Below are 15,457 nucleotides of genomic sequence, written 5' to 3'. Positions count from 1 at the left end.
TGAACCAGGTCCCCCTTCTTGGGAAGAAGGGAGAGTACCGCCCGCTGGCCGGAGGCAGGAAGTAACCCACATGTAACACTTTCTTTAAAAACACAGAGTAAATCCAACCCAAGCAGTTTCCATTCGGGCTGCTAGATGTCAAATGTGAGGAAAAGTGGAGTAGGAACACCTGATGTCACGATGATGTCATCATGACAAAACTACCACAAGAGACTTCAAAGACCCTGTAAAGCATAAAAGAACTCTTCTCCCTTCCCAATTTTGACGAGCAGGAGGAGCAGAGGCAGAGGGGGGCACACCTGAGGCGCGCAGGTGTCGCTGTTGAACCCACCTGAGCTGTCGCGGGCCTTTCGACAAAACACAGATGAAGAGGGGCGCCCACCTGATGACCCCAGCAAAGCCTTTGGCCCTCATGCAGGTAAAAAAAAAAAGGCATGAATTGATTGCTTCTTCCCCACTCTAAAGTCCAGGGAAGAGAAGAGAAGAGAAGAGAAGAGAAGAGAAGAGAAGAGAAGAGACAACTCTTGATTGTCAGTTGTTTTTGACTATGTTTAAAACCCCCCCCCCCCAAAGAAAAACTCAACAATGTCTCTAACAATGTCAGTGCAAAAAACTACGTACTAGACAGTATAAATGCACTGTGTTTATTGTTGATCCTGGTAAAAGGAAGGCTTCAGTCACTATCCGTCCTTCCCTCCTACCTAGAACAAGACAGCTGCACCAGCCCAACGCTGGACGGCCCACCAGAACCGTCCCGGTCCACCACGGAACGCTCGCTGATGCAGCTTCAACTTAGCCCAGACATAAAACAACAGAAATGGATGAATGTTGTTCACATTAAAGCCAGCTAGTGGAGGTGAACAGAGGGAGCCCATCAGCATCGACCCTATGGCCACATCCACACCTGGTGCCTGTGAATCCCCTCAAGTTTTAGTAGAGAGGATTAAGAAAACTTGGATGTGCAGCTAACGAGCTTCTCAAAGGGGCTGCTGGCTGCTGAATGGGGAGGGGGCCAGACGGGACACCTCCTCACAGAGAGCTCTGTGTAAGCTCATCTCCAGCCCATTGTTCCGACGTGGTCTCAGGGATGCTGGAGGGGATCTGGGGGTGTTCGTGGTTCAGGTGACACTCGTAGCAGGTTTTGTCTGAAAGGGTGTGCCCTCCTCTTCAAGTTGGAGATGGTGTGCAGGAGACCTAATTTCTTGACAAAGACAGGTAGCCCCCGGCAGGAGGGGGTGGGAGTGGGGGTGGGGTTGGAGAAACCCATCACCACAGAAGCAGAGAGGGATTCACAATAAGGCCCTCTTGCATAAAAATGGCTGAAAATAATGCAGCTGGGAGACTTATTCAGGTTATGTAACATCTCTACAGGTAGGTTGAGTGGAATGAACAAGTTCTCCCTCGTGTGTTGCTGGAAAAATATATGCTAATCCATCTTTGTGTAAGAAGAATAAACGTGATAAAGCTGTCTGTCTACCATTCATCGCCGTGTAACAGTCATGAGTCCAAAACGAAGACTGATGTCTGTCTTCATGTAGAAAGCCGACTGGAGCGCCGTGGACGAAGACAGAGCATGTTAGCGCACTTAGGATGGCAGCTGAGGTCCCTCCTGAAAGACAAGTTAGATTTATAGTGACTTGACATCATTTCCCTCCACACCAAGCTTCTCCTATTGTTTGCATCTGTCAGACGATCCGCTTGTAGAACCCACAGCAGGCCAACCAGCTTGTCTTCCTCACGCAGGTTTCCTTTCTTCTCAGCAGGCCTCTGTGTGGCTGGAAAGGAGGTCAGTATAAATGGCTGGATCGTGATGAGAGGGGTGACACGCTGAGGAGAAGCCGTGAGGCAGCACTTGGACGACATCCTGGCAAGGTGAGGAGCAAAAGCTTCCGTCTCGTGGGGTATTAGGAGGTTTCCCACCGGTCAGACAGATGCGGGTTGGATCATTTCTTCTGGTGGCTCTTATTGGAATTACATGACATCACCACATAGTTTAACTCTGAATCTTTGGTCAAATCATCCAACCAAACACAAAAGAATCACATTTGTCAGCACAAAAAACAGCTAGTACAAATCTGCGGGTGAAGACGGAGTTTATATGCTGGGGTTTCTGCTCTTGAGACGTTCACCAAGTCACTGAAATGGAACTGCCAGCGATTGTTTTATCCTGTTCATCCCCAGAAAATCCTGAACATGAAGACATTTTTCCACTGAATTGTTTTTCAATGTTTTCTGTCATATTAGTTTATATTCTATAACGCAAATATTTCAGTTTGTATTTCCTCGTTGATATCCTGGATGCTTGTAGTTTTTTTTTGTCTCTCTCTATGTTGATTCCATATCAGGACAAATTCCAAGTATTGTGAGAACTGTATAGTCGTCATATCGTCATTGAAGTTCATAACAGCATCAAAACTGCCATATTAGCAATGTTATAGAAAGGGAAATAAAATTCTGGATATGCACCAGAATTTCTTTGGTTTCTGCTCTCCAGCAGTTCTAAGGTTCTAAAACTGGCCTCCAATCACAGGCGGACCAAACCAATCACACGCCCTCTTTGATCAGTCGCTGTCATCACAATCATCGTTACCTGTGCGTTACACCACTTGGATTTGTTCATGATTTTAACGACATTCCTTCATTGTGGTCCAGTCTTAGCGGAGGACTGAGGTCTCTAAGATGGTGAATTCATGAATCGTATCAATGCATTGTTTGTTTCTTTACCGGCAGTTTGATCACAATGTGGCTCATCCTGTTTGGATGTCATCTGGCCTCCCTCCTCCTTGTTCAAGCTCAAAATGCCTGCACCGGACACTCCACCTTCAGGAGTCCAGGTCAGTGAAACCAGCTGTGCCAGCTTGTCAGAGTCTGAAAGCGACTTGTCTTGTTTTTGAGTCCCCCTGGTTTGCTCTGGCTGACAGCTGCTCGTCGTGCGTGCTCGCTGAGAACGAACCAACACGCCGCATCTTACTGCGACATGCTGAGGGAGAGCACTGCTAACAGGAGGGAATCAATGTCATTTTGATGCTAACGTTGTAATTTCAAGGTTGGAACAGGATCTCTTTTTAATCAACAATATAGTATTTTTCACATCAACTTGTTTTTGCTGAAGGGGAAACAAGAGGATGCAGTTACCCAACCATGTCTCAAGTCCAGTACCAGATATTTGTTTCAGAGCCGCAGAACCCAGTCAAGGTCACGGCTGCAGGGATGCAGATAAACTCAACACCTAGACTGTGTGGAGGGTCCCTTTAACAGAACGCTTCACCCAAAAAGGGTGTTGTGCAGAATGCAGAAAGAGCCAGCCATGTATATTTGCACCCTCTCTGCTTCTAAGCTGCTCAAACTCATCTGTCCCTGCTCTCTGCAGTCAGCTCCGACATTGAGGTCGTCTGTGGCTCTCAGATGGTGGCCCTCAGCATCCTCCTGTGTCCCATCTATTTCAACGGCTACAACGAGTCACTGCTGTCCCTCAACTCGGAGCACACCAAGCACCAGTGTAAAGGAACTCCTGACTGGACAGCAGACCCACCTTTGCTCAAATTCAACTTCTCCATCACAGAGGAGGGCATCACAGGCTGCTCCAACGAGCTGACAGTGGGTTCTCCGGGTGAGAGTCAGGATCTCTGTCATTCAACCTCCTGATTAAAGATAGGATTTCTCTCTCTTTCTCCAAAGGTCAGTGAGGAGATGGGAACCGGAGTGTTTGCAGACTTCTCCACCGTCCAGTACATCAACATCTCTGGTATGGTGTGCTCCAAGGACATCTCCACAGGAGCCATCACTTATCACCAGGAGGTGATGTACAGGTTCTCCTGCCGTTACCCTCTGCAGTACCTGGTCAACAACACTCAGATGAGCGTGTAAGTCACACATGTACTCAGGAACCAGTCGCACACAAGATTGATACCCTGTCGATTCACGAGTGTACATGCAAAGGCAGGAGTGAAAACTGACACTGTTGCAGAGAACCATCTGGAAGACCGTCCCTGGAAACTGTTTGGGGAAGTGCAGGCACTTTCCAAAATACTTTACAGGTGATTGCTTTATGCGTCCACAACAAGTTTATTAGACAGCAAAGAAAACAGCAGCAAAGAGGAAGCACAAGACAAGTCAACAAGTCAGGTGCCGGCCAAAGGAAAAAACAAGGGAACAAAAGCAACCTAACCAGACGCAGTGTCATGACGTTCAACGTGCTGAACGGACCAGAAACAGCTGGGCAGCACGGCTCGATTAGCACTGACGACCAACCAGGAACGTGGAGAGAAAAACATTTCACTCAAGAAACAGGCCACAGTCTTTAAGAGACATGAGGAGTGTGTATAATTAAAGCAGCTAAAGACGGCCTTTGACTGCGTGATCGCTCAGACTTGCTTCTCTACTTCGATGGCCCGGTTACAGTTCTGGGGAGAAGTTTCACGCTGTCACGTTCCAAGTGCTCCAAACATGGCGAGCAAATGTGGTCACACGGTCAGAAGAGAGCGGCCACTGGCACTCCACAGGCACGTCTTCAATGATGTTCCATGCGCAGCGGTGTCTTAGTTTGTCCTCCGTGCAGCTCAAACCACAGGGGAACATGTCAGTCTGAGCATTTCAACTTTATGTTACTGACCTCCTCCCCTTCCTCCTTAAAGTCCTGCCATTGTACATCTTTCCTCTCCGCTGTGAGCAGAGGTGTCGTATAAAACTGAGTACAGCCACAACTCCTGTTTGTGTTCCTTCAGCTCAAGTGTAAAATAACAAAGAAGCGTTGAGCTGGCACAGACAATGGCTGATTGACAGACGAGACACAGGTAAAACACAGGTGATAAACCAGGCAGGTACGAAGCTGGAACACACAGGGGAAGTGCATTTAAACATACAACAGGAAGAGATGAGGTTTGTATCTAAAAGGGATCCATAAAAACGTGATAGAACGACCAGATCCAGACTACAGTCCATGATCCTGCACCTTAAATAGTCCAACACCTAAAATCAACATGATCCACAGGAACTGCGTCAATCTGTGGCTGAAAACTGAACCACCTGCATGATACAGGTGGAACCTTAAGTTACAGGTATCTCTTGGTCTGGCGCTTACACACACACACACACACAGAGGGAGAGCAGCCCTCAGGCAGCACATGAGCCAGAAAATCAAGGGGATGTCTCCCATCATATGATGACAGGCAAAGAACAGGGATTCAGCGCTCAGAGGGATTACAACATGAGGGTGAAAAACAGTTGTGATTGGATCTCTTGTGTGAACACCGAGTACTTAAGAGAACTGCAGGTGAATGACTAGAAGTAAGAAGATATCCGGTTACCAGAGGGATCTTCAGTGGTGTGTGTTACTCTGGTGCCTGTCTCTGCAGGGCTTGCTGTTCTGTGTGTGAAGGACTGATAACCTTGTTTTTGACCACTTGGGTTTTCCCGTCGTGAATTTCAGCTGCTGATGTCATGTTGTCGTCCATCAGATCTGGAGTCAACCTGGCCGTCAAAGATAACAACGGCAGTTTCATCAGCACTTTGAGCATGAGGCTCTACCAGGTAGGAAGCCAGACACAGTATTCCCTCATGTGGACTGAAAAGGTACTCGCTGAATGTAGCAAAGGACGAGAGTCTCTGCAAAGTTGGGATGTTTCTCTGACCCTGCAGAGGTGGAGATATTCGGCATGTTTCCAGGTACAGCGAGTAAACTACTGACTACAAATACTGCATCATAGTTGTATGGTAAATGGACTTATTTTTATGTTGCGCCTTTCCACCTCAGTGGCACTCAAAGCGCTTCACAGTGTGGCCTCATCCTCCCGTTCACATGCACACTCACGCTGATGGTGAAGGCTGCCACGATGGCGCCAACCTACTCATCCGGAGCAATTAGGGGTTCAGTTTCTTGCTCAAGGACACTTTGACATTGTCGCAGGGGGGAAGTGGGGATCGAACCAGGGACCCTTCGGTTGCTAGACGGCCCCTCTACCTCTGCAACAATGACCTTGACTTTTGACCTCCAAAATGTTGTCTGGTCATCCTTGAGTCCCGATAGATAGATGAGCCAAATTTGAAGAAATTCCCTGAATGCTCTCTTATGGTGTAAACACACAAGTTTTTAAATCCATACTTGATCATGTTCTTTATTTCTTGATTGTAATTACCTGCTAGATATGAACAAAACATAAATAAATCAACACTTTTGGTTGGCTGAGGTTCTTTTGGTATCAGTACATGATCACCATCACCACCACCATCATCATCATCACCATCATCACCATCATCCTCTGTTGTTGTGCTTTCAGGACAAAGGCTACTCCAGCAGACTGCGGATCCCTCTTGGAGGTCTGGAGTTAAAGACCAGGATCTTTGTGGAGGTGAAGGCATCCAACCTCACCAACAGGTACTTCATCTTTTATAACTGATGTACCCTTAATTTCTCTTCCATCCATCCATTTTCTACCGCTTGTCCTGTTAAGGGTCGCGTGGGGGGTGGGGGGGTGGAGCCTATCCCAGCAGCCTTCGGGCGAGAGGCGGAGAGAACCCACGCAGGTACAGGGAGAACTTGCAGACTCACACAGAGAGACCCCGTGCTGTGGGGCTCCACCCACAACTTTCTTGCTGTGAGGCCACAGTGCTGACCGCTGCACCAGCGTGCCGCCCTAATTTCTCTGCCATGTCACATAATTTCCCCTGTTGGAATTGTTGAAAGTATCAGATGACATTTTGTTATTTTTGGGTGGTGATCTGCTGGGCATGCATGAAACTAACCCAGCAATACTGCACCTTCATTTTCTATGTCCATAATTTCACAACACATAACATGTTAACAGAAAACCAGTGAACAATGATTGTCACTCTCAATGTGTGCCGATCCTCTTCCTCACAGATTCAATGTGCTGCTGGACCGATGCTACGCGACAGCCTCCCCTTTCCCCATAAACACCACCTTCCATGATCTCTTCGTAGGGTGAGTTATCAGCCTGCACAGAGGAAGAGTTGAACAGCACAGCTCCTTTTTGGAGAAAAACACAAAGATCTTTGTCCAACAGAGGTGAAGGTACATTTGCTGGCTTTGCTGGGGGCGTTAAACAGCATCTGTCACTGACCAGGAAACCAGGGAAATGACTCATAAGTTCATGCACAGTGAGTCTGAAGCAATGAGGGTGGAGCAAAGCCCAAAACAGGATCCAGACGTCATGCACAGATAACCTCTAGGGAACATGGGACACAGAGAAGCAGCAGGAACACGACCAGGCACATCAGGAGGGGCTGCAAAGAGGTCACCAAAGATAAAGAAGGGAATGCTGGGGCACAGGTGAAACACACTAAGGAGCACGAGAAAGGCGACAGACAGGCAGGTGAAACACATCAAACTTACACTGAAAACCTCAGATAGAAGAGTGAGCGAGCTATGGCAGCATCTTAGTCTTTGCTCTGAGTGTTCTGGACACAAGTCCAGATGGTTTTATGTTACAATAAAAGGGGTCTGCTTAGGTGCTTATCACGTGTGTGTGTGTGTGTGTGTGTGTGTGTCTGATCCACCATGCAAGCCACTGGGATGAATGACACCACCTGGTTTTTGCTAGGCCTGGTCCTAAGAGTAAGCCAAATCTTCAGACTGGAGTTTACATCAGTTGCACCAACCAAACTTAGTGACCCTTAACCCAAAAAGTAAATTTAGATTTATGTACTCATGGAGAAGTATCTTGAGCTCACAAAGATGTTTTTTTTTTCCTTCCAGCGTTACTTCTTTGTGAATGTAGAAAGCGCCAGCTACTTATACTTAGCATGAAGCTAACGTTGCCACCAACTACACACAACAGTGGAAGTGTACAAAAATGCCAACTCTCAAGCCCACTGTCCAGTATCATCCACATCTTCTTTATCAGCAGCTCAATATTTCACAAACACTTTGGTTTGAGGCTTAAACTAAATTAAAAATATGGAAACTAAACGGAATGAAATCTGGGCACCACTGGTAGCAAGCAGGGACAAGCACAGGGTTGACAGTGCATTAGGGTTACCCTGACCCTAACGCACCTCCAGTGGAACCAGAGTGTCCCACTGGAGGTGCAAAGAAACATTTCTGGGCAGTTTAGATTTTGTTAGCCATCAGCCACCATTAGCTTCAAGCTAAATATACATGGCTGGCTCTTTCTAAAGTCACAAAGAAGTACTGTAGTAGAGGAAAAAAAAAAGTCTTTGTGAGCTCAAGATACTTATTTGTGAGTGCACGCAAAATATACTTTTTGGGAGAAGCATGGCTTTAAGAGAAGTCTCACTCACTTCCAGGTGACTGGAGCCTCTGCTGAGCAGCATGCTGTGAGAACACACAGTGGACAGTCGACCTCTGGCCCCAATATGTCATTCATCTTTCACAGTTTGTGCCCCCGCAATGACCAAAGAAAAGAAGACAATTGAAAAACAGAAGAAACCAATTTGCCAACACATTGATAAGAAAATGAAAGGTCCACAGCCAGCACAAGTTACCACTGACAGCCTAACACTCCAACACAGAACCTAATAATACCAAGTGCGTGGTTAGGTGAGGTGGTGAAAGCAGCACTAGCTTGCCACAGATGTTTAAATCCATCTATGAGTGGTGTCCCAATGGAGCAAGGAAGGAAAATGAAAGTACTCAGCATTGTGACAGACGATGAATTGTCGTGGTCTGACCATATTGATTCTACTGGGCCCTGTGACCCTGTAACATCCTCAGTCAGGAATCGGGCGATTCAGGCTCTAGTTCTCTCTCACTTAGGCTACTGTGTGGTTGTGTGGTCCAGCGCTCCAAAAAAAAACATTAAAGAAATCCAGCTGGCTCACAATGGAGCTGCAAGCTTGGCCCTTCGATGCTCCTTTAGCACTCATGTGAAGATGCTCAGTCGACTGTCGTGGTTGACCGTTGACGCAACATCCGGTCCTGCAATGTTTAACAAAAATGACATTGCAGATTGGAAACCTGACTTTTTTCTGAACAGCTTGTTGAGACCAGCTCAAGGCACTGTGACCTCCCACAGCCCGAAACAAACCAACTGAATAAAGCAGACATTTACAGGAGCTGAATAAAGTATTAAAGTAGTAAAGGGTAAATATAGATTAAAATAATAGGGCCTGAGCCTGAGGGTACTTCAGGCTCAGGCCCTAAAAAACCACTGAAACAGATGCTAAGGGAATCCACACAACATGAACGACTCTCCATGCTTGCTGAAGTTAAAGATTTTTTAATAGTTTTTACTGAAAGGTTAACAATGTTTGTACAGTGACTTTAAGGGTTCTTACAGTGTTTGTGACTCCTGAGAAGTTGATAGGTTTTGGTCCAGAATGCAGGCGCACCAGAAGTGGTTTCATCCGAGGGGGTCTGGTGGCTGGGTTGGAAAATATGCGACGTCATTACATCGTGGCTGAGGTTCTCAACATAATGTTGTCAGCCTACATTGTCGCCACAAGCTGCCATTTAAAAGGCATCGGACGAAAGATTGAATGAAAAGAATGAAAAATTGAAAAAGTCACATTTTCACGTTCTCCGTAGCTTGAACGCTCAGTACGTGAGGCATAGGAACGTTCGTTAAACGCTGGCCATTTCAATCATCACTCACGTAAAATGAGAGACTGGCGTCCCGGGTCAAACTCAGCATCAACATGAACAAAGGCAGGCTTAAGGTTAAAACACAAAGAAACAGCAGCCATTGAATAACGAGGGACGTTGGAAGTCATTTCGATTACAGAGTGTATAAAAACAAGTGCCTTTATTTGAACTCCGTCTTCACGCGCAGGCACACTCGAATGTTTGTGTCACTGTCAGCATTCGAAGCGGATTCAGTCGCTGTTTCAACGTTATTGTTCACATCTTTTGTCTGAAAATTTCCGAGATCATTTTTTGCTTTTCTTGACCACATTATTTGTAAAAATAAAAAAAAATATCCGAAATACATTTCCGCTGTTTATGAGCCATGACCCAACGAATCGTGAGGGGATGAAAGCAGCAAAGCACTTCCAAAGTAGAAGGCTCGTCTTTTATCGATGAAATATTTAAATAATAGCAGTTTATATCTTATACACTGCCCATCATTCTAATCTTATATCAACACAGTAGTATGTTATGTTATTATATATTTTTATACATGTATATATTTTAGTTCACATATTTTAAGTATGCAATGACGAGGGGGGTGCAGCACCTGTAGCACCCCCATTCTAGCGCCTATGACTGCATGTGGAAGTTAATGTGGATCTGAATAAAGACTAAGAGGAGCCGGCTGACTTGGAGAGCAACAACAGAAGCCACTTATGGCCGCCCAGAGTGGGAGGCCTTCATTCAGACGGGGAAGTCAAATGTGGGGAGTCTAAACAAAGCAAGGCAACTTTTCATGCTCAAGACAACCCAAAGTGCTTCACAAATCCATGAAGCAATAGGAATAAAATGCATGATCAATTCCTAAAAATTCCTATTCCAATGAAAATCTCAAAAGTACATTCAAAATGAGTGAAAACTAAGGTAGTGTTCTTCAATGCTCCAGCAAACAACAGAGGTTTTCAACCTGATTTTAAAAATCTACAGTTATGAAGCTAATCTACGGTTTTCTAGCAGCTTGTTCCAGGCCTTCGGAGCGTAGTGCTGAGTGCGGCGGTACATGAGGGCTCGTACAGCTCTAAGACATCTGGAATGCATTGCTTCAGAACAGCAAAGTGAGCTAACGTTACATTGGTTTGTTCAATATTATTAATATCGTTTATCGCTGGCAAAGCAGACGTTTAGATGAGCTACAAAGTAGGCTAATGCACATTGTTACCAGCAGGTGTTTGTGTAACGTAACGTTAGCTAGCCTACAGTAAATGGCTAACCAGCGCAGCAAACATTCATCAGGGTTGTATGTGGGTTTGGGGAAAGGAAATAAATCTTACATCTCCCCTCAACCTCTCCAGGTAGCGCGTGTCACTGTTGCATGTGACGTTTGACCATAGCCTAAATAAAAGCTGTTTGATCAAGACAAGCACCTCTGACCGATATTTGCTTTAGTAGCAACAGTGTTCCGTCCGAGTTTAGAACCTCTGATGTCAGAGGAAGTGACGTTGCTATGTATGACTAAGCAGGGGGCGGGGCTTATGCGAAAGGTGAATTGTGAATTCTGTTCTCTTTCGCGCAGGAAGCCATGGCAGAGATCTCATCCCCGGGGTGATGTGATCTCTGCTCTTGGTTTCAGTTCGACCCCGTTGACTTATTTGACAGGCGTGTTAGTTAAGCTTACTAAAAACAATCCTGTCAATTTCTCAAGATCCTGCTCAGACATGAAGTCTTTGATCCAGGGCTGGCATGAGCAAGCACTTGGCGAGAAAAAAAAATCCTTTTTAACAGGAAGAAACCTCAGGCAGAACCAGGCTCAGAGTGGGCAGCCATCTGCCTCGACCAGTTGGGGTTATATATTAAAATGACTTAACAAAGGAAGATTTTAAAGAATGAACGAATTATAAAACATTTCCAACAAACAGATGTTTCTTCTCCAGCAGCTGGGGGCTTCTGCAGATGTTTCCTGAGTGCATCTGGACAGTTAGAGAGTCGATATTAGCCTCATACAAGCAACAACATGGAGCTGCAGAGTAGAACAAATAAGTGCTGCATCCTGCTGCCTGGAAGTTCAAACTAACTTATAACTGAGTTCAAAATTAGTTATACTTGAGTTGTGATTGATGTATTCATCAATCATTTCCTCCCTTACTCTCCCTAACGCTTGGACATTTTAATTTCTAAATGAAATGCCGGTAAAATGTAAATGTATGGCTATCTTGACCAAAACACGGACTTGGATGCGCATCAAATGGCGACCCATCCCCCACTCAGTGTGCACAGGGCAGGTGCAAAGTGTATGTTTTTCTTGCTTGCTTGCATGGTTTCTCTCTATTTGTTCATTTTTTTACCTCCAGAAAAAATATGATGGGGTGCCCATCGGTGAGGTTTTTTTTTTTCTTCTGGTGCCCCCTAGCCAATGTGGCGCCCTAGGCAACCACCTATATTGCCTTTGCCCTTAGCTGGCCCTGCTTTTATCATTGCAATATTTCTAAGGTGGTAATATAAAGAAGTTCTAATGGCACAGAGTTTCTGTCCTCCTCTTTGGTGCCAAATACAATTTCAGTTTTATCTTTATTCATCTGAAGAAAATCCTCCTTGTCCTCATGATTGATGTCTGTGGAGGAGGCTCTCCTGCCTTTACTGGTTGGTCAGTGTTGAAAGTGCTGGTATCAACCAACTATGAAAGGACAGCGATGTCCCTGCACGGGTGGACGTGATGGTGATGAGAGCGATAAGGCCCCAGACTGCAGTCCTCCCACTCCTGACGAGGTGTCAGATTTACGCTGGGCTTTAGAAAGAAGGTGGTGCCACCAGCATCACCTACTTGGCTGGAGATAGAATTCTGTTTATGACTGACTGACCCTACGGCCATGTCGCAGACTGATCCTGAACAAGAAACGAGAACCAGTTCTCTTCTAGGTGTAACCGGGATGGCCAGACAATCATGGGAGTCAACGGAATGGAGCAAGAAGCTCGCTTCTCCTTTGAAGCGTTCCGCTTTCTCCAACACACAGACGAAATGCTCTCAACCTACTACATCCACTGTGCCACCAGACTCTGCACGAGCACCTTCTGCCCAAACCTTGTTCAGGTCAGCCCCCACCTCCAGGTTCAATGCCACACATCTCAAATTGAAGCCTCCAGAGGGTGACAACACCGTTAAATGAATATTACTCAATCCACCTGCAGAACTGCAGCAACCCTAGGAGGCGCCGCAGTGTCGAGGACGACCAGGGCACCGCAGTGAGTGATTCGGCCACCGTCACCTCCGGCCCCATCACTACCCGCCTGGACAATGGTGGGAAAACGCATCATACCTGTTACCTTTCGGTCCACCACCAGTTGTTTGAAGATTTGTTAAAATTTTCTCTTGTTCTCTTGCAGGAAACCTGGTAGCAGCTGGAGGTACAAATGTCCTGTGTTCCTGAGATTGATGTGACAATGCCATTTGGGTTCTCTGATCATATAGACGAGTGGAGCAGGTAGACAGATGAGTTACTCCTGCCTACAGAGAGTACGCAGCAGTAGTGACTGTCCGGAATGAAAAGAAAACTGATAAAAGTGCAGGGACAGCCTTGAGGCGAGATGACCTGCTTCCTTGACAGGAGATCAAGAAGTGTCTTGGAGTTCAACTCTGTGGTAGTGGTTGGATTCTTCCAGAGTTGTCTGGTTTCTAGTCACGTTCAGTTTCTGTGGATGTTGGCAGCCTTTTTCCAGGTTACGCTTTGTCACTGCTTCTACCTTCATGGTGCTTGTCTAGAGTGTTCTATTGCGCCACTGGTGTAGTCCTTCCAGCCTGCTCTGGTTGGTTTTGATTCTTGTTCCAAATTGAGGGTGCAGTACTGGGAGATGAAGGTGTAGCAGCTGTGAACATAGATTTGTTCAACTAGAAAACTCAAAGTGTAGCACTGACCACTGTCACCTCTCCCCCCTTCTATTGGATCCATCCAAGAGATGTCAGAAGCCACGGGTGATATCATCCATCCATCCATCCATTTTCTTCCGCTTATTCCTGTCAAGGGTTGTGGGGGGGCTGGAGCCTATCCCAGCGGCTACAGGCGAGAGGCAGGGTTCACCCTGGACAGGTTGCCAGTCCATCGCAGGGCCAAGGGTGATATAATCAAGTTAAATCAAGGCTGTCGCAGACAACAGAATCAACGTGGCACAGACTCAGGCCCACCGCTGTCAGCCGTGGAGTTATTGCTGAATGTATCTCTGACGCTAGCGTAGCTGTGCTAGCGTTAGCCATTAGCGTCGATACTATTGGTGCAAAGGACATTTTAAAACTGAATAGAGGACTAAGATGACACAAGAACATCTCAAGGTATATTTTGAGTGCAGTGATTTTTGTTTTCTGATGATTTACCAGAAAACTTTGTACAAAGCAGAGCTAGGAAATAAAGCTTTGCTTGAGGTTATTCTAGTTTTAGAATCTTTCATATCAAATCTTCCTTTTCTCTCCAAAGTCCTGGAGAAAGCAGTTGCTAAACAGCTCTGTGACTTCTCCACAGCTACAGCTGATGAGAGGATTTCCAGGCAGGTTTCAGGTTCATCATAGCACAGAAACTGACCAATGACTCAGTTCGTACTTGCCAATGATGGTTCCTCTGAAACCACAACAGTCAGCTATGGTGTTCCACGTGGGTCTGTGCTTAGACCAGTCCTCTTCACCCCTATACCTGCTTCCTCTAGGTCACATGATAAGGAAACTGTTATCAGGACATTTCTAACGCATGCTGTGTGACATTCTTCCAGGTTCGCAGCAGACCCATGTGAATAACACTGTGGTGGCTGTGTCAGTTGTGGCCGGCTGCATCGGAGCTCTCTGCCTCGCGTTGATGGCTTTCATCGTCTACTACGTCCGCAAAGCCAACACTGGTGTGAAGAGATTAATTTGAAAAAGACTTCCCCATTTATTTCAGCCAACAGCAGCACAAGAGACTGGAGATGAACGAGCGACAGGAAACATCAGTTTGCTCTACACGATATGTGCTCCAATACGATCAAGATCATCGGCAAGACGGTTGAACCCCTGTACCGTTTGTCTCTGTTTGTCTCTTGTTTTTCTTTAATTTTCTCTCTATTATTGTGTTTTGGAGTTAAGGGTTTTTATATTATTTGTATTGTTATTTGGGTACTTTAGCTGACATTTAGGTCTTGGTAATGATGTGTTTGTCCTTTAAAAAAATATATATATATATGTGTATATACATATTTATATGTATGCATGTGTGAAAGGTTAAGAGGTATTTTCTATTTACATTTCCCCCTTTTTTTTTTTTGAAAGGACAAAAACATCATTGCACTGTGGAGAATGTTCAGGGGGGTTTCACACAATCCTGTTACCTATATTATTTTCAATGCCATAGAACTGTGCTTTTTTGTACTTGCATTTTTTAAACACTATTATTTCGCCATTGTGTTTCGTTATTGTAGACCTAGGTTTGTAGGAGGTCCTCATCTGGACAGGTTTACTGATCCAGGAGGTTGTGAGCTGACCGTGAGGAAGCACACAGTGCATTCTCTGGGCTGCAGTGGTGGAAAATACACCTGCTCAATGACTCAAGTGCAGTTTTGAGGTACTTGGACTTCACTTTCAAGTGTTTCCAGAATTTGAATTTGAGGCGGCCCCTTTAATAGGCAGACCAGGCGATCGCCTGGGGCAACATGAGGGAGGGATGGAGGGCGCCGGCGAGCGACCACCAAACATTTTCTGTTATATTATTTTCCCCTCCAAGTTTCTAACTCATATGTAGATATAGATAACTACCAGTATATATATATATATGTGTGTGTGTGTGTGTATAATTCATCTAACAGGCGCCCTCAAGTGCAACTTCAGAAAATTACGTTTGGGGCTTCACAACGAACACCCCTGCAGCTGGACTGTCTTTCGGTGTAGCCCAGCCGCACATT

General features: G+C 45.8%; 1 protein-coding gene across 2 annotated transcripts; it reads left to right on the top strand.

The window, feature by feature from the left end:
* The first annotated feature begins 277 nt into the window (after positions 1 to 277).
* Positions 278 to 14,861, top strand: LOC147249238 (zona pellucida-like domain-containing protein 1). 2 transcript variants are annotated; one of them, XM_086226307.1, is made up of 12 exons: positions 278 to 418; positions 1,761 to 1,872; positions 2,731 to 2,834; positions 3,371 to 3,597; positions 3,679 to 3,863; positions 5,457 to 5,529; positions 6,276 to 6,373; positions 6,860 to 6,940; positions 12,461 to 12,632; positions 12,731 to 12,839; positions 12,926 to 12,946; positions 14,297 to 14,861. In XM_086226307.1, exons 3-12 carry the CDS (start codon positions 2,741 to 2,743, stop codon positions 14,437 to 14,439), a joined length of 1,203 nt encoding a protein of 400 aa, XP_086082433.1. In that variant the 5' UTR covers positions 278 to 418; positions 1,761 to 1,872; positions 2,731 to 2,740; the 3' UTR covers positions 14,440 to 14,861. The 2 variants fall into 2 exon arrangements, with proteins under 2 accessions (XP_086082433.1, XP_086082434.1); XM_086226308.1 differs by having other exon boundaries at positions 1,744 to 1,872.
* The last annotated feature ends 596 nt before the right edge of the window (positions 14,862 to 15,457 follow it).

The sequence above is a fragment of the Aulostomus chinensis genome, chromosome 15 (assembly GCF_037954235.1).
Source record: "Aulostomus chinensis isolate RoL2024-O1b breed Wild chromosome 15, RoL_Achi_v1.0, whole genome shotgun sequence".
Taxonomy (NCBI): Eukaryota; Metazoa; Chordata; class Actinopteri; order Syngnathiformes; family Aulostomidae; genus Aulostomus; species Aulostomus chinensis.
Note: the sequence above shows the minus strand (reverse complement) of the source record. Positions and strands in the feature narration are given on the sequence as shown.